The following is an 18,186-nucleotide window of genomic DNA, read 5'->3' on the forward strand; positions in this document are numbered from 1 at the left end:
TTCTGGGTTTCTCTGTTGTCTGACAAAAAGTATTTGATGGTTGATTGATGGAATTCTCACGATAGCATTTCTGCCTGACACGCTCTTTACGGTCCTGCGAATAGACGATGAATTACTAGTATGCATGCTTGGTCTACAGTTCATTGCCAAGCCGTTAGGATGAGATGCACTACACTTGTCGACCTCTCGACCTCTATCTCAAGCGACCGAGGCTTACGTCCACTCGTCTTGGAACACCACGACATATCTTCCTCAATCACTAATCTTATTAACGTTGCCAGGATCACTAATCTACTTCCTGCTTCAGCGATCCCTGTTCTCTCAAGATGGCTTTGGGTGAGACGTATGGAGTACGGTCCAATGTATGGCGGCCGTGGGCGGTGGGATCAATCCTTTGACAGGATACAGCAAGTGTCTGCTTCCAATTATAATGCCTTGCTTCTTACGGTATGTGCGGGAACGAATCTCGTCTCGTCTCAGCTTAAACGACAGGTAATCCTGGGGCTTGCCAATCCCCACAATATCCCCTGTGCCGGAGATGCATCGCATTCCCTGGCTTCTGCCTGTACATCAAATGCTACAACATCAATGGGCATTGACGCGTCGTCCTGAAGCTGGATTACCTATCGCCTCGGGTCTTTTCCCCTCTTGTCTGCCCGTAAGCGCATGGGTCAGCGTGGTCTAGTCGAAGCAGACAAGCTCTGCTCTTGCGGGAGCTGGCCAGTCTGGACTGTGGGAACGAGGAGGGTGTGAATCCAAACAGTTCGCAGCTATAAGAACAAGCGTGCTGGAAATGAAATGGTAACCCACTCCTAAGCAAGAACTCAGAGAACGCAATGGCGTTATTGGACTCATTGAATCATTATCACGTTGCTGTCCCTTTGCTTGCCATACCGGTTGCATATGTAAGTGCTCGTTCAACTCGCTTTGTTTCAGTCGAACTCTTGATCCTGAGACTTGTTATGCAGCTTGTTTATGTTGCAGTATATCGTCTGTTCTTTCATCCGCTTGCACAATATCCGGGACCATTTTTGGCAAAGCTTACGACATGGTATTCTGCCTACCACAATTATATCAATGATGTTCACATTGATATCCTGAGGTGCCATGCAGAGTACGGTATGTTGTGTGACTTTGGAGGACGCTCTTGTCCAATGGTATGACTGAAATACTTGCTTAGGAGATTTCGTTCGCTACGGACCGGACAGGCTTCTAGTCAACAGTGCAAACGGATACCATGGTATGTCTTACTAGGTCTCCAACACCACGAGCTCATCTGAACATCGACCAGACATCTATGGCCATGGCAAAAACATTGCCAAGTCCAAGGCTTACTGGGCCCTCTTGACCCGAGCACGCCAGTTCTCGGTCTTGACGGCGTGGGACAAGAAAGTCCATGGGCGCAAACGACGAGTAGTAGGTCAAGGTTTTACCGAGGCTGCAGTCCGGGGGTATGAGCCCGTCATCAAAGACAATGTCACGATTTTGTGCAATAAGTTGCTAGCAAACGACGGTCGAAATGCTGTCCCTGAAGCGGCCAATGCTTGGAGTCTCCCAGTGGACATGTCCGAGTTCAGTGAGGAAGAGGCTTGCCAATCTCTTGATAATGATGCTTACACCAAACAGCCAACTACCTTTCTTTTGATATCATGACGGACGTTATATTCAGTGTCAAACGTCATCTGATTGAAAATTCGCACTACCGTTGGATCACCACTTGCATTGAGAGAATGATGCACCGCATTGGCGTCCTGTCCATGGTACCCTGGACGAGATGGTGGGGCTTAGGACTTCACTGGCTCATTATGCCGGACGGCGTACGAGCATCAGCACAGTTCACTGACGAAGCCAAATATTTTGCCACAGCAAGAATGAAACAGCAGCTTCCTAAAGGAAAAAAAGACGTGTTCCAGAACTTACTGAACGCCAAAGACGCGGAGACTGGAGAGGGCCTGCCATTACCTGAATTGTTGGCTGAAGCGGGATTATTGATTGTGGCAGGTGAATAGCTTACTCCTCACACTTGACCACCAGTTGAAGCAAGCCATTGACATGCTCTGATCTCCCCAGGCTCTGATACCACCTCATCTGCCCTCGCTGGCATCTTCTTCTACCTGTCGCGCAATCCTTCGGTTTACGCCAGGGTCGCCCAAGAAATCCGGACGACGTTTCCCTCGGTGGCAGGAATTTCCCATGGGCCCGAGCTCCGCTCCTGCATATACCTCCACGCTGTGGTCGACGAGTGCCTACGCATGTGCCCCCCTGTCTCTGCGGCTCCGTGGCGGGTTGTCCTCAAGGGTGGCCAAAACATCGACGGTCACGAGATACCAGAGGGCATCGAAGTTGGGACATGTCTTTACTCGCTCATGCACAACCCGGCATATTTTGCCGAACCTTTCAAGTTCGACCCTGACCGCTGGATCGAAACGGAAAGCAATCCTGCGGCCACCATTGAACTTCAGCGGAGGGCTTTCGTGCCCTTCCTGAGCGGCGCAAGGATGTGCGCGGCCAAGAATCTAGCCATGGCAGAGTTGTTGATAACGACAGCCCAGGTCTTGTACACGATGGATTTCAAGCCGGCTGATGGTCCCGAGGGGAAACTGGGCGAAGGTATGATGGGGATGGGAGCCGGGAGGGAACGACCAGAGGAGTTCCAACTATATTCGCACTTTGTCACTGTGGCTAAACGTGGTCCTGTTCTGCAGTTCCGTAGAAGGGAAACAGAGTAAGAAGGGCACGCATGCCCGGCCACCTGTCAAGAGAGTTTGGTGGGTTTCCTTGTGGTTGGGAATTGAAGTGTGGTGAACCATGTCCAATACGCGTATGTCCTTTTTGGTTCCTGTCTCCGATAAAAAAGAGACATTTATGGGATTAGAATGGCCACCAAGCGTCCACTTAATGCCTAGCTATGTAGCAACCATCTACTCGTCGAAACTGTACAGTGTATATAGAGGCCCAAGGGCGGACGTCTTCACATCCCCACTACAGAGCGGCAGCACCCTTTGACCGAAACGGGTATGGTCGAACGATTTCTTGGCCTTGAGATTTCTCCAATTGCGCTCTTCCGCCTCATCGACCGGGTTGAATGTATGCAGACAGAGAATATCTTCCATTCCCTTCCCTCAGTCAGTCAATCAGTGAACTGAAACTCCGACGAGCATCCTGAAATTCCCGTTCTTTCTACCTTTATAACGCGCCCCTGCTCTCGATCAGCCAGGTAACAGCCAGCAACAGCTCGTGTACCTCCACCTCCACTTTCACCAGCACCACCGCAAGCATGCCTCAAGCGCAACCCGAGCTCAAAAAGGTAAAACTCCCTTCCCTTCCTTTCCTTTCCCCCGGGCACACACAACCTTGGTCGATCTCGAAGGAAATGGGGACCTTCGCTGTCCCTGTCCCCCTTTCCTCACAAATTGCGCTCGTGGGCTAACACATGGTGTCAAACCTACAAAACCACCACAGTATATGGAAAAGCGCCTGTTCGTCCAGTTGAACGGCAACCGCAAAGTCATTGGCGTCCTGCGCGGCTACGATGTATGTTGTCTCCCTCCCTCCCTTCCACCTCCGTCCTTTCATCACAACCTTTCCCCGGCGCCAGCATGTTCCTTTCCCCTCCTACGCTCTCTTGCTCGTTCGCTCGTTGGACAAAACCCACACATATATCAAACAAAAGCCCACAAAGCAGCGGAATATACCAACAAAAATGAGGGACAATGGCTCACACCGCCGGTTAAATTTCAGGTCTTTCTAAACATTGTCCTCGACGAAGCCGTGGAAGAAAAACCAGGCGGCGAGCGCGAGAGGTTAGGAATGGTGGTTATCCGTGGCAACTCGGTCGTGATGCTCGAGGCACTGGAACGCATGGGCGACGATCGACGGTGAAAATGTCGTGGCGCACACCAAAAAATGGGCTTCTGCGAGGGGAATAAAATAGAAGAAGGAGGTCCGGAAGGTATTTTCAAAACTGATACCCCACCCCAATTGGGCACGCTTTTCTGGGGACAACTCTCGTCCAAGCAAAGGAGCGCTTCGTTATTATTGTTACACGTCGATCTATGAAGGATGCGCATCATACGCAAGGGTAACCAGTCGCCGCCGCCGAAATTTTTTTCGTGCCAACCGGCGCTCTCGCCTTGAAGGCATTCCAGTCTCCTTTCCACCTCACCACTCTGACCAGCGACCAAGGTACAAGCCCCTCCGAACGAGGGTGCTTAAGGTTGGGAAGAGCTTCCATTCTCAGCCGGCCTCTTGGGAATCTTTAGGGTAATACGACCCGGTCCTCCGATAGGTGTCTGCGGTTTTTGAGGAGCAGGCTTTTGCTGCTGCGCTGGCTTAGCGTGATGGGCAACCGGGGGTGGTGGTGTTGGGGTCGGATTCGGCAGTGAAACCGAAGGTGTACGATTCGGCCCTGCAGAATGACTGTCGTTTGTACTACTTCCGCCCACCTTCAACTTCAGCTTCAGACCACTTCCTCCACCAATACTTGATCGCGGCTGAGGTAATGCAGGACGAGGAGGGCCACCCAAGACTGCAGTGGGAGGTGGTGGAGGCTGCCACTTGGGCACAGGTTTGTTGCGGACTTTGCGCGTCTCGGAGAACTTGAGTTTGCCCTGCAATGAATGGCAATAAAAAGCCGCGTTAACTCGGGCGATCCAAAATTACCAAATGCAAAAAAAAAGCTGATTGGAAGCAGAAAGAACTCACCTTTCCTAGATTCTGAACCTTCCAGTACCGGGGCATTCGTAGCGTGACTTTGACCTCGTTGACCGGCTCGTACAATAAGCGGCAAAAGTCAAGTAGAGTCTGCAGATCTTCGAGAGTGATTTGGTCGTAACAGATGGCGTGCCACAGTGCGGATCTCAGAGGACCATTCCTGCCCAGATCCTCCCTCAGTGCCTTCACCGCTCCCCCCAAGGTCTGCCGCCTGGCCAGCTCCTCCTGCCGCTTGGAAGGCCCCTCGTCGGCGTCGCCGGCGGAGGCTCCTTCGATGATCAGAGAATCGGCCGCTGGTTGAGCCACAGCGCTGGTTTTCTCGCCGATTGCTCGTCTGCCCAGGACCTTGCCGAATGCGCGCTGGAGACTTTGCCGGATGTAAGGTGATGGGTCGGCTACCATGCAATACAGCACGTACCGCAGGATGGAGGGGTCTTCGAACACCCTTGGCGTGACCAGGACTTTGTAGGCCGTTTGCCGCAGCATATCGTAGTTTCCCGGTCTGGTGTACTGCAAGAAATGCAAGGGTGAGAAGTGGCCGATGCCGCTTGCTGCAAGCATGGCCTGGCACTCCAGCGCGGTTCGGCAATACAGGTTCTGGTACGAGCTCGTCCACTCGTCCATCCGCCGGTACCGGTCGATCTCGTCCAGAAACTGACGCTCAAACTCCCTCAGGTCGTGGATCTCGTCTTCGATCTCAAAGTTCTCGGCCATGTCCCACTCGCTGTAGCGGGGTCGTGCGATTGCCGCGCCGGTCAGCGCTTTCATCAGCCGGGCGACGTAGAACGCGTCCGAATAGTCGTTGGCCGAGTTGTCGTTGTACTTTAGCTTCTCCAGCAAAAAGTCTCTGACTTCTTTTGGGGAATGGCCCTGGCTGTTCCGGACCATCGCGATGGCTTCCACTATCTCACACTGCAGCATGTATGAGAGTTGGTCCGAGAAGTCGTTCGGCCTCGTCAAGGCTGAGCTTTGGTCTGTAACGCAATACAGTTCTTCGTAGGCCTTTTTCAAATGAAACAAGCCTATATTGTCCACTTCTTCTGCAGCATGCCTCACAAGCGCTTTCGCGGCTAGGGCCCGGACACCATGAAAATACCGCCGGTCCATCAGAGTGCGGATAAAAATGGAAGACGTCGTTGCATCGGGTGGATATCTTGAGATCGTGCGGATCGACTCGATCTGCGCCACAACATCTCGGTCTTGCTGGAGCTGGGACGCGTACATGTACCCCGGCATGGCAAGGTTCATAGTGCAAATCCACTCAAAGTCGGCATCCAGTCGGATCCATTCATACGACTCGGCATTCATTTTGTCTTCCTGATCAGTAGTCCACTCCTTTATCCGCCAGTTGGTCATTTCCTCTTCCGTCTGCAGTACGTCACCCAGGCAATAGACGAGAGAGTCATTTTCTTCCTCACCCTGTTCCGTCGCAGCTTTCGTGTTAGCTCGAGCCCTCTGCTTCTTGCTCCTCTTAAGGCGCTTGTATTTGGTGTTGTAGGGAACTTCCATGACAGTGTTAGCGTCCTTGATCTGCACAATATGTTCGTAAGGAGTTCCGTCCGCTTCGTGAATCCTAATCGTCATCGGCCCGGTAAATACCTGTTGGGCAGTAGCAGGCCACACTCCATAAAAGTCGTCCCGGGCGTCCCGCAGGAAGTTGTCAGGATCCAGGTCGCGCACAGTTTCGCGTGAAGCCTGTTCTTGTCGAATGCTCATCTCCACGACCAGCTTCTTCTTGTTGAATCTTTGTTGGGCGAAAAATCGAGGGCATCCTGCCCCCTTAACCCACTGGGCCAGAAAGTCATCGATCTTCTCGTGACCCATCCGTTCAGTAGTCTTTTGGAACAACTCCGTCGAGAGCGCATTGTTCTCCAGATCACCCGTCCGAGCCCTGGTAAGTAGCTTTGCCAGGATTCCGGGCATCTTGGAAGTGCCCTCCTTTTTGGCGATACGGCGATCCAAAATAAACAGCACGACTGGGGCTTTGGTGGCCAAGAATTCCGACTCTGCCGGGTCGACGTAAGTAAAGGCGCCGATTTCGTAGATTGAAGGCCGTTCGTAGTCTAGCTCTACAACGCGGTCTGCTTGTCGCTTGATATAAGCCCGGTATTCGTTGTTCCCACAGAGCTCTCTCATAAAGAGGTTGGTGATGAAGTAGGCACCTCCTACAATGACCCAATTGTCTCGAGGATTTTCGGCAACAATATTGACTCCAATCCACTGCGAGACAATGGCATGTACTAGCTTTCTCGTAACTTCCTGCGCAGGGTCGATAACCTGTTCCGGGTACAGGATTCGAGTGCTGCAGATTGTCACACCCGCAAAGATGGACGTGGCTGATGGAGCGTCTTCGACAAAACACATGGCATAAGATTTGACTGGACAGGATATGTATTTTTGGACAACATAGTCCATGGCTTTGGTCGTTGGCAGGCAGGTGTTTTTGGTCTCCTCTGATCGTCCAGGTAAGCAATATGCCCACATCTCAACGGCATTGCGACCGATATCGGCAATCTCTTGTGCATCTCTGAGCTCGCTCAAGTTTACACGCTCAAACGGGCCGATGGCAAAGCCGATCTGCTGCGGCGCCAGTTGTTGTGAGCAGGAGAAAGACGTGGTCTTCGTCGTAGGATCGCCCTTGTCCAGTATCTCGTCGGTGAGCTCACCCGAGCAGACCACAATCATCTCTTTTGTTTCAAAGCTCTGGCGAGATGAATCCTTTGCAGATGCCTCTCGATTGCGCCGCCCGCTATCGACCGACGTAGCTTGGTCAATAGCATCGCCGACCGTCCTCGGACATTTTATAGAAATGTCCCACGTGCATCGACTGTTGATTTGGTCCACACACGGAAACAACGGCGAGGCGCCGCCTGGACCCAGCTTCGTCCGTGTATACGCGTGTGGCCATCGACCACTCCGTCCCCGGCCGGAGACGAAGTGCAGAGTCTCCCGTGCGTGAGAAGTCTCAAATTCGATGACCAGAGTCAGAGGGGTGAATTTCGCAGCAGTGGCATCCGAAAGGGCCTGTGTCAGCTCGGTAGCGGAAGGGCCTTGAGCCTGCGGGTCTGTGATCTTGATGGAACCAGCAGCTTGAGTGTGCACCTCCGCAACCGCGACCGGCACAATCTTCAATTTCTTTGGCAGGCTAATAACAATGTCCGGCAACGGCTCTGGCCCAACCGATCTCGTCACTTTCTCTGCCAGCAAGTGGTGCTGATAGACTGAGCCATGGGAATGGAGCGTAAGCTGGTCGCAGGGATCTTCATGGCGTACCGATGATGGCGGAATGCCGTTGACCAAGACCTTGTTGATGGTACACTGTCGCCCATGCAAGCTTATCTCTTTGAGGTCTGCCGAATCAGGATAGATGGTAATCTCGGTCCTTCCACTAAGATACTGGCTGAAGTTGATCTCAAGTTCAACCTTTTGATGCGCGACGGTGAACGATGGCTCTTCAGTTATGGGCTGCTGGTCCCCTGGAGGCTCCATGTTGAGGAGAGAAGCGAAGATGAGAGGGTGAGAACGTCGTGGCGCATCATCGCCCACACTTACAACTCTATCCCACTCAAATACGACGAGTTCCCCCGAGCCAAACTCCAAGGCAATAGGCGAAGATGGACCATGGGTGGAATGGTGAGAGAAGGCTGATCAAAGCCAGGAGATGCAGGGATGGAACGCGAAGGCAAAGGCGACGGCAAAGGAGGCAGCACGTGTCAAATCGACGGGCGGGTGTTAAAGCAGCGCCAAGTCCAATGGCTTGGCATCAAGTCGATTGCGCATCGTGTGCAGACTTCAACATTTCATTTCCCCTTTTCCTACGTCAATGCAATTCAGGCGAGTTCTCTTTCGGAGACTGTTTCCAGTCGTATGAACATTTGACAATCATGTCGTGCATGAGAATAGACCGCTAGTACGCTTCCCTTATCATTGTCTGTTTGTTCATCTTTCATTGCAATCCTTCTTGTCTTTTAGACCTCGAGCGCATTACCTAGATCATCTTTGGATTCAAGGTTAGAGCCGACAGCAACACATTTGAGTCATGGTAAATTCAGGTAGGTCTTCAGCATTCGGCTATTCTTCGAGTATTCATCTCGCCCTTGATCCACGAAACTCATGATCCTTCAACAGCGGACCCTCTCTCGGATGAGGCCATGGCCCATCTGAAGACCTATAAGTACCAAAGTGTAGATGAGTCCTGGATATCGAACCATATCCTGCGCCACTACGTACGTTGGTGCAACTTGTTTGGTTATGCGTCCACATCAGCTTATTGGTTTACAGTGGAATTGGGCTGTCCAGTTCCTCCCTATGTGGCTGGCTCCCAATATGGTGACTCTCCTGGGTTTCTGTTGCATCCTGATCAATATCCTCTTACTGTACATCTTTGTTCCGGATCTTGTGGGTCCGGCGCCACCATGGCTCTGTTACAGTTTCGCCCTGGGTCTATGGATGTATTCGACGATGGACAACATCGACGGCAAACAAGCCCGCCGCACCGGCACATCCAGCGGACTCGGAGAACTATTTGACCACGGCATTGACTCACTCAACTGCACTCTGGGTAGCCTCCTCGAGACGGCCGCGATGGGTCTCGGCCCGACCAAGATTGGTGCTTTTACAGCGCTCGTCCCTTGTCTCCCCATGTTCTTTTCCACCTGGGAGACTTACCACACGCACACCCTTTTCCTGGGGGCCTTCAACGGCCCAACCGAGGGTCTTATCCTCGCATGCTCCTTCATGGTCGTATCAGGCTTCTTCGGCCCTCAATTTTGGCAACACCGCATCGCCGATTATGTCGGCTACCCGCAGCTACTCGGCGACTTGGTTTTGCTCGACCTTTGGGTCCCTATCGTGCTTTTCGCCTTCTTTGCAGCCCACCTGCCTTCGTGCATACACAACGTCTATCTGGCACGCAAACGACAAAATCTCCCGCTGTGGCCCGTCTTCTTCGAGTGGATCCCCATGATCATCTACACCGCCTCGGTTTGTGCGTGGTGCGGATCCCCCTACTCGATTCTCCTACGAGAAAACCACCTCGTCATATTCTGCCTCACGCTCTCCTTTGTGTTTGGCCGGCTCACCACCAAGATCATCCTTCACCATCTGACACGGCGACCATTCCCGTATTTCACAGTCGCACTAGTCCCGCTGGCCGTTGGGGCGATCATGGCCTGGCTCCCGCTTTTTGGACTCGACCCGATCCCAGCTCAGTACGAAAGGTGGTATATCTACGGCTGCTTTGTGTTCGCCATGGTGCAGTATTTCGTGTGGGCGGTCCGGGTGATCAACCGCATCTGCGAGGTTTTGGACATCAACTGTTTGACGATCAAGAAAAAGAAGGCTGATCCGCGGGAGCGAGCGGCGTTTACGACCAAGGAACTGAGCGCCGAGAATGGGGACCTGAGACAAACCAGGAAGGAGCTATAGGAGGGCTTGGTTTCCGGGGCCTTCTGCTACTACGACTTGGCAGGTTGGTGCTGAGATGGAAGCACACCGAAGCTGTTCTGGAATGCAGGGCGGACCCTCAGGCAGAGGGTGGAATCTATCAAACTCGGCCGGGGATCTTGTGCTTTTGTTTGTACGGCGGCATAGATGTCTTCTTGGGACAGGGAGCACAGTGGAAGAGAACCAGTAAACGGCACAGCGCCCACCAAAAGTGTTTTTTTTTGTCCAGATATAAAACAATAGATCTCATTTTCCCTCACTCCCTGCCAATAATTGACCTCTACCTAAAGGGCGCAAAATCATTCGGGCATCTGATCCTTCCACTTGTCCTTCAACCCTTGCACATCCATGCCGCACAAGGCAGCCTTTTCGACAATGCGCTCCGCTTTCCCCTCGACGGGCTTATCGATCATTTTGCCGTCGAGACTCCAGGCGCCTTTGCCCATCTCCTCGGCCCTCCTTTGGGCAATGACGATCCTGACGGCCCACTCGACCTCCTTGTCGCTCGGGGAGAAGATTCTCTGGACCGTGGCCACCTGGGACGGGTGGATGCATTGCTTGCCGTTGTAGCCCATGCGTTTCCCTTCCTCGCACTCTCGCACGAGGGAGTCTTCGTCGCCTTCGCCCCGGAAGGCCGTCGCGACCAGGTCCATCGTCGAGGGCAGGTTGTGGGCGCGCGCCGCGGTGGCGATCAACTGGCGGGCGTAGAGGAACTCGGTGAGCGAAGGGGTGCGCGTGATGCTCATGTCCAGCGCAAAGTCCTCGGCCGCGAACACCAGGCCCTGAAGCAGGTGCGGCGCCGCGCGGCAGATCTCGGGCAGGTTGAGCAGCGACTTGGCCGACTCGATCAGGGCCAGCACGCTGATCTCCCCTTTCTCCTGCAAGTGGTCCCTCGAGCGTGAGTGGGCGAGCACGTCGCTGATAAAAGTCAGGTCGCTCGCGCTCTCCACCTTGGGCACCACCAGCGTCGTCAGGTTCGGCGACTTGACCACTTCCTCCAAATCCCCGAGCGCCAGGCCGCTGCCGACGCTGTTTATCCGCACCGCCCGCTCTTTGATGCCTGGAGGTGAGTCCTGGTCCAGGGCTTTGCGGACGAGCGTGCGCGCTTCGGCCTTCTTCGCGGGCGTCACGCTGTCTTCGAGGTCGTAGGCGATGCAGTCGGCGGTGAGGCTCCGGGATTTGTCAAGGAACCGCTGTGAGGATCCAGGGACTGTGTGCAGGGAGAATGTCAGCAACAAAGGATTTGAAGAAGTTTTCAGGAACCCAGAAAATACGCGGGGGTGTGGTACCATAGAGCACTGCTCTGCGAAGCACGTTCTTCGCCGCCATGTTGAGGGGCTGTATAGCTTGCTAGCTAGCTGGCTTCTTCCGTCTCTCTCTCTCTCTCTCTCTCTCTCTCTCTCTCTCCACCTCAAAGTCTCTCTCGGAAGCTCCCTGCAAAAGCGATGTTCAGCCCAGCCGCGAGAGATATATGTACAAGCAGCACTCCCAAAGCAACAAACGACTAAGCTCCCTTCTCTGAGAGAAGTCGCGCGGCTGACATGCTAGATCTCACAAAAATACAAGAGCGGGTTGATATTTCAATGCATGTTGAATTACTCCAACGCGGCCGCCGCGACGGGGACCAGTTGCGGGGAAACTTCCGGCTGGGGCTCCGTTATCGGCCGGGTTGGAGATCGGGATCTTATAAAGGGAGCCAGCCTTGTCCGGAATCATCCTTCTTACTCCGTTATCTATACAGACCTAAAAGGATCAAGGATCTGGCGGAAGATGATATGTGGGTCTGACTTCCATCTACGATTCTATATCCACGCTCAATCTGGGATGCAATTTCTCCCGTCACTTTTTGTCAGGGCTGGTGGGAATTAGGGCGCTAACGACTACGAGGTATACCAGGTCGGAACATTTTACAAGGGGGAACAAAGTATGTGCTGCAGATCAGATATGATTCAGCATAATCGCTTTCACGGCACTGAGAAAGTCCCATCCGATGTCCACTCAAGCTTCATCATTGACGAGATAGCGAATCACTCGTCAAGCAAGCAGAAACCTTCTCTGACCGAGACTTTGCAATTTCCATCCCTGGATGGATCTCTACCAGCCATTCCCAAGACTGTCGCCGATGCGCAACGTCCAAATTTCGTTCGTAGACCATTTCATTGCTCGTTACATGAGAAACAAGAACAGGTTTAGGTCTCTATTGGATGCGATCGAACGCAGGATCCCGGACGCTGCCACCTGCGTCACCCAGCCCAGCAACTGGTCGGTTGTATGACCACCCAGCGAATTGCTGCTGCATAGTCTGAGACAGCACTGGTCCTTCGACGTATGAATCTTTGGGTACTTCGGACGTGAATTCCTTGTCGAAGTTTGCCGTGTCTCGAGCATCCACCTTCAACACATGTTAGCAACAACATTTGCAACCATTCAGTTCTGATACTCACCACATTCGGCTTGAAGCTTGGTTCATATTTCCTCTGTAGCAATTTTCTCCAGTCAATGCCGGCAAAGAAATGGTGGGCTTTGATCTCCGCCGCTCCACCAGCTCCCAATCTACGTTCAGGATTGCGGTCAAGTAGCTTTTGAAGTAGATCCTTTGCTGCTGCGGGTACGATTTCAGGGCCAGGGAAGTGCAATGGTTCTTGAAGTATCTTGCGGTACATTTCGTTGGTGTTCTCGTCGTAGAAAGGTGGAAGTCCCGTGAGCATCTCGTACAAGAGAACGCCCAAAGTCCACCAATCGACAGTCTTCGTGTAGCCGTGTCCAAGAAGTAGTTCTGGTGCCAGATACTCCGGGGTACCACAGAAAGTGTTGGTTCTGTCTTCGTCCTTCATGTCCAGCTTGCACAATCCAAAGTCACACAAGGCAATATGGCCGGTATAATCCAACAGGATGTTCTCTGGCTTGAGATCTCGGTAAATGACCTTGAAGCCATGAAGGCACTCCAAGGCACACAACAACTCCGCAGTGTAGAATCGAGAGCGGTTGATGTCGAAGCGCTGTTCCTTTTGGAGGTGATGGAACAGCTCTCCTCCATTGACAAAGGCCAGGACGAAATAGAGCTTGTCGGGTGATTGGAAAGAGAATTTGAGCGGAGTGATGAAGGGGTTGTTGATCTGCGCCAGCACAGATCTTTCCGCCAGAGTATGAGCGACTTCGGATCGAGAAATGATGTGAGCCTTTCGGATGGTCTTCAGTGCATAGATCCGGCCGGTGTCCTTCTTCATGACTTGCATGACTTTGCCAAAACTTCCTCTTCCTACAACTTTCAAGAGCTCGAAGTCATCGATCTTGAGGCTGCCATGTCGGTTCTCGACATAATTCACACCGACCTTGATTGAGCCGGTTCCGAATTGAATGTCCAGCCACTCGGTACCAAGTTGGCCGGCCTGCTTTTCTTGGGACAAAAAGGCAGCTTCCGCTTTTTCATTCTCCTTCTTGCTCTTCTTCGGGTCCGCGACGAATTGCCGGGCTTCTTCGAACCTCGGAGTGACTCGAGCGCCACCAAGGAATATGTCTTCACTCCTACCGACGCCTGGTCTAGCGGCTGGATTGCGGAGATATAGCTGGACGCTGAGCTCGCACACTCTCGATACGTCGAACTTGAACGAGGTGTTGTCACCAGCCCACAGAGGATTTTCCGGCGTGCCGGAGACAGCATCGACGAAGACTTGCAGCTTATCAAAGTCGAGGAGAGCATAAGGCAGGTACTTGCTGCTGTATCTTCCGTGAATGGTGGGCGCGGCATTGATTCCAGCGTGAGTTGAGACCGGCCTGTTCGGGGGTGCGTATGACCCTGCAACAGACCCGGAAGCATAAGACGAGCTTGGTCTGACTGAGCCCGAGGTTCCCGAGCCATAGTAGTTGTTAAATACTGATTGATATTGTTGTGGCAAAGAAAACCCTTTTCCCTCGTGCAGTGTGACTATCAGGATACCAGGTTTGGTGGTTTGGACCGGTGGCGACGTGAGCTGTTCGGAAGCGGCTGGTAAAAGTTCAGTGAGTGACGCCGAGAAAGCTCATAATGAATAAAATGTGATTCACTTACCGATCCCATTTGCTGACGACGTGCTAGTGTTGCTCTGGGTTGTCGACAGCTCCGGCGAGTCTTGAGCAGGTGAAGCATCTTCAGCCTTGACGGTTGAAGTGGACGTGGATCGACCAAAGCCACTCGTCAGAGGCGCCAGGTGGGTGTCCTTCAATTCTATCACTCTGTCAATTCGTGTCCATCTCGTGATCGCAGTTGTTGAATCAACATACTCTTTGTCAATCTCCACGACATCTTGGAGTGTTGCGCCTCTGCTTGAACCTCAATAGCTTATGACGACAGATTGAGGACGACTGCTAAAGGAAGCAGACAAACTGCCTGGCAGCCGAAAGGTAAAGTATGGATGGGTGCTGCAGGCACAGCCTTAGGAGGTGTTGTTGACCGACAATATTCAAGGAGCGCGGGTTTAAATCTTAAGTGCGGGTGACAAACGGTGAAAGGAGGGGCTGCGAGTGCGGCAGAACGAGGACTTGAGGTGATCGAGGTGAAGACGAGGTGAAGTCGTTTAAGGAGCGTTGAGAAGAGGGTGAGTGATCTGCAGTGAAGGAGGTAAAGAGGCGAAGATGGAAGCTGATGAATAACAGAAGACCGCAGGAGAGTGGACTTGTTGTGTTTGGTGGTGAATCCGAGTTGCACAACAGCACACCAGGTCGACAAGGCCGGGGCCTGAGTTTCAGACTTTCGGGGTGAAGTGTGGGTGGTGAGGCGACCACCTGAAGCCTCCACGCTAACTTCCCAGGTAGAGTCGAGGGCGGCGCAGGCTGCTGAGTGGGCACTGGGTCACTTATTCAGCCAAAGTAACAGGGCCACCAGGGCGGAACAAGCCCCCCAGACAGACATCGGCCGAAAGCTGGGCCGTGCAGAGGTGATTTCGACGTCACGTGGCGTCCGAAGCGGGATGGCTCCTTGGCGAGTTGCGGCTGGCGGTGTTGGTGGCGGATATGAGCCCCCAACTTTGAACGTCAGTCGTACAACGATCACCCTGCTATCCCTGCCTGCAACACCATTATCAACACCATCAAGATCTGGAACCCGCTCAAGGCCAGTCCGAAGCAGTCGTAAACCCGTACACTATACCGTCGACCCTCTTACATCCGATTCCGAGGGCTCTGCGTCACCAACTGCGCCCCGGCGGCCTCGCGTACCACCGGCTGACTCTGCCTACGAGGACGCGACAATCCCTGCCGAGTACGCGCAATATTTCTCCTCTGACTCTGACAGCGAGGAAGATGCTCGCATTGAAAGAAGCATGGGCGTCATAAGGAAAAATGCAGCCTCCCGCGGCGGCGATGGGGGCACAAAATACCACTGCGACGTTTGCTCCATCGACATCACCTCGACTGTTCGCATATCTTGCGCAAATCCCGCGTGCCGCGAATACGATCTCTGTGTCCCATGTTTCGCGCGCGGAGAACACTCGAAAAACCATGACCCGCGCACCCACGAATACCATGTCGTGGAACAGAACTCGATCCCCATCTATGCAGAAGACTGGGGCGCCGATGAGGAACTGCTCCTGCTCGAAGGCTCCGAGAGGTATGGACTCGGTTCGTGGGCCGATGTAGCGGAGCACATTGGAGGCTACCGGGAAAAGGACGAAGTCCGCGACCACTACATCAACACCTATATCAATAGCTCATTGTTCCCACTCCCCGAATTGGCCGACCCTGCAGACACCCGATTATTCGAACGCATACCCAAAGATGAATTTCAAGCTCGTAAAAAGCGGCGCATTGAGGAACGCAAGGAAGCCGCGAAGCTGGCGCCGCCCGCAACCCCCAAGCAGAAGCCTACAGCCTCAGTACCAGCTTGTCACGAGGTGCAGGGCTTTATGCCGGGTCGCCTAGAATTCGAGACCGAGTTCGCCAATGATGCTGAGGAAGCTGTTCAGCACATGTCCTTCGAGCCTGGTGATGGTCTTGACCCTGTGACGGGACAGATGGATGAAGAGACGACGTTGAAAATGACCGTCTTTGACATCTACAATTCCAGACTAAAAGCGAGAACGGACCGGAAACGAATAATATTCGAGCATAACTTACTGGAGTACAAAAAGAACCAGCTTATCGATAAGAAGCGAACAAAGGAGGAGAAAGACTTACTACACAAGGCCAAGCCCTTTGCCAGAATGATGAACCATGAAGATTTCGAGGCGTTGAACCGGGATCTTCTTCTTGAACACAACTTACGTATTGCCATCTCGCAGTTACAAGAGTGGAAGCAGATGGGTATCAGCGACTTGAGAGGCGGCGAGAAGTACGAAGCTGATAAGCAAGCGCGCGCTCTACGAAATCAGCCCCAGGGGCAGTTCGACAGGATGCCTCAGATACCAAAGAAGGGCAGCCAGATCCAGCAACCCGATCTACCAACAGAGGCATCCAAGTTGACCACGCCCGAGTTGCCTCTTCGGTTCCAGCGCAAGCAAAAAACGGTGCCTCAGTTCATTGACAGTCAGCCGGCCGTCCAGAACGACTTTGACAAACTCTTTGCTGAGGCCAGCGGTCCAGACAGCTCTGCAGGACCAAAACCTAAAGTTCGCTTCGTGGTGCAACCGTTGAATGGGACGACTCCTTGGAAATTAGAAGAGGATAAAGCCTATGCTCCTGATCTGCAACTTCTGAGCGAGGAAGAAATCCAACTATGCAATACGCTCCATATCCGACCGAAGCCATATCTTGCCCTCAAAGAAGGCTTGTTGAAAGAAGCTATGAAACAAGGCGGGCACATGAAGAAAAAGGAAGCGCGAGGAGTCTGCCGGGTGAGTGGGCCGACCTTTTTGTATTGGACGCTGCCACTAACTCATGGCATAGATTGATGTCAATAAAGCTAATCGTATATTCGACTTCATGATACACTCCGGGTGGATTGCAAAGGCGTGATGGAGGGAAATATCATCGTTGCATTCCAACCACACAGCACCCACGAGTTGAAACTTGTCTTACCAGTATAGACACACTTCCCCGAGCTGAAACTTGAAGGAAAGGGCAAAAGACGTCTTTGGGGAGGTGCTCCGAGCGCTGTTCTTTGTACTAAATACCTAGGTACTTTGGTACCTCGTTATGCCCGTGTCTCCTGATACAAGAGCATGCTCAGGCCTGCGAGCGTCAGATATCAATCACGTGATATCATCACGTGTGAGCCAAGACTAGAGCTGACAAACGCAACAAACGCCACAAGTATTGGCGGTGTTGACGTCACTGCAAAGCCGCTCTCCTGTCACTCAGCTGTGGAAAAGTTTGGCAAAGATGCCACTTCTTGAAGGCATGAAGGAGACTCTGAATCATCGCAAAATGGGTTGTCAACCTACAAGCTGGAGCGACTGAAGCTCGAGTTAGACATTGCGGAGGTCTAAGGTGGCTGATGCTACCTTTCATGCTGTGTAGACAAGGGCGGCCCGCCGTCTCCATCGAGATATTCCTCCCGATCCATTAACTCCCTTGAAACCTTCCTGATTGCAAAGTTGGACAGTAGACTAGTTGACTGGATGAATCAGACACCGCTTCAGCCACAGGATCACCAGATCGCCGTACGTTCGGGCTCTTGGAGCTTGCTAGCCACTCACTAAATCTCCCAAAATGCAAATATCGTCGTCACAGTATCACTAGGCACTCCCTGGACGCGGCCTGATACGACAAAGCAAGTTATCTCAAGCCATCAGGGTCCACGTTTTCTAGCCATGAAGTGAGACCAACGCCTCGATCTGTGACCCTTGGAGCCCTTGGTAGCTCTAGTTACCGACGTGGCGTCATTTCGATTGGTTTGGGCCAACAAGGCTGACGATCGCTCCCTTTTCCTGAGCCTCGTCCGCATTCCTACATACGTCACACGAGCATCCAAAACCTGATTCTAGGACACCACCACCATCGACAGAAGGGCATCGGAGACATGCATTTATAGCACATCCCAGAAGCAGACGTCCATCGGCTTTCTCTTTCAAACCATTTTCGATAATCCTAGTCTTTTGCAAAGAAAATCAGACA

The 18,186-nt window shown here is 52.8% G+C and overlaps 7 protein-coding genes across 7 annotated transcripts; 4 read left to right on the plus strand and 3 right to left on the minus strand.

Annotated features, from left to right (window-relative positions):
- Positions 1–836: 836 nt before the first annotated feature.
- Z520_03372 (uncharacterized protein) lies at positions 837–2,729 on the plus strand (the record flags this gene model as incomplete). Its single annotated transcript, XM_016773883.1, has 6 exons — positions 837–905; positions 969–1,119; positions 1,181–1,240; positions 1,292–1,576; positions 1,627–2,001; positions 2,071–2,729. 6 exons carry the CDS (start codon positions 837–839, stop codon positions 2,727–2,729), a joined length of 1,599 nt encoding a protein of 532 aa, XP_016634829.1.
- A 548-nt stretch (positions 2,730–3,277) lies between these two features.
- Z520_03373 (uncharacterized protein) lies at positions 3,278–3,882 on the plus strand (the record flags this gene model as incomplete). The annotated part of the gene is made up of 3 exons (XM_016773884.1): positions 3,278–3,307; positions 3,463–3,534; positions 3,742–3,882. The coding sequence occupies 3 exons, from the start codon at positions 3,278–3,280 to the stop codon at positions 3,880–3,882; spliced, it is 243 nt and encodes an 80-aa protein (XP_016634830.1).
- A 329-nt stretch (positions 3,883–4,211) lies between these two features.
- Positions 4,212–8,202, minus strand: Z520_03374 (uncharacterized protein; the record flags this gene model as incomplete). Its single annotated transcript, XM_016773885.1, has 2 exons — positions 4,212–4,610; positions 4,705–8,202. 2 exons carry the CDS (start codon positions 8,200–8,202, stop codon positions 4,212–4,214), a joined length of 3,897 nt encoding a protein of 1,298 aa, XP_016634831.1.
- A 662-nt stretch (positions 8,203–8,864) lies between these two features.
- On the plus strand, positions 8,865–10,140 carry Z520_03375 (uncharacterized protein; the record flags this gene model as incomplete). The annotated part of the gene is made up of 2 exons (XM_016773886.1): positions 8,865–8,939; positions 8,995–10,140. The coding sequence occupies 2 exons, from the start codon at positions 8,865–8,867 to the stop codon at positions 10,138–10,140; spliced, it is 1,221 nt and encodes a 406-aa protein (XP_016634832.1).
- A 317-nt stretch (positions 10,141–10,457) lies between these two features.
- Positions 10,458–11,487, minus strand: Z520_03376 (uncharacterized protein; the record flags this gene model as incomplete). Its single annotated transcript, XM_016773887.1, has 2 exons — positions 10,458–11,368; positions 11,433–11,487. The coding sequence occupies 2 exons, from the start codon at positions 11,485–11,487 to the stop codon at positions 10,458–10,460; spliced, it is 966 nt and encodes a 321-aa protein (XP_016634833.1).
- An 868-nt stretch (positions 11,488–12,355) lies between these two features.
- On the minus strand, positions 12,356–14,440 carry Z520_03377 (uncharacterized protein; the record flags this gene model as incomplete). Its single annotated transcript, XM_016773888.1, has 4 exons — positions 12,356–12,550; positions 12,603–14,143; positions 14,207–14,362; positions 14,419–14,440. 4 exons carry the CDS (start codon positions 14,438–14,440, stop codon positions 12,356–12,358), a joined length of 1,914 nt encoding a protein of 637 aa, XP_016634834.1.
- Positions 14,441–15,104: 664 nt separating this feature from the next.
- On the plus strand, positions 15,105–17,085 carry Z520_03378 (uncharacterized protein; the record flags this gene model as incomplete). The annotated part of the gene is made up of 2 exons (XM_016773889.1): positions 15,105–16,964; positions 17,017–17,085. 2 exons carry the CDS (start codon positions 15,105–15,107, stop codon positions 17,083–17,085), a joined length of 1,929 nt encoding a protein of 642 aa, XP_016634835.1.
- Positions 17,086–18,186: the final 1,101 nt, after the last annotated feature.

The sequence above is a fragment of the Fonsecaea multimorphosa genome, assembly GCF_000836435.1.
Source record: "Fonsecaea multimorphosa CBS 102226 unplaced genomic scaffold supercont1.5, whole genome shotgun sequence".
NCBI classification, from domain to species: Eukaryota; Fungi; Ascomycota; class Eurotiomycetes; order Chaetothyriales; family Herpotrichiellaceae; genus Fonsecaea; species Fonsecaea multimorphosa.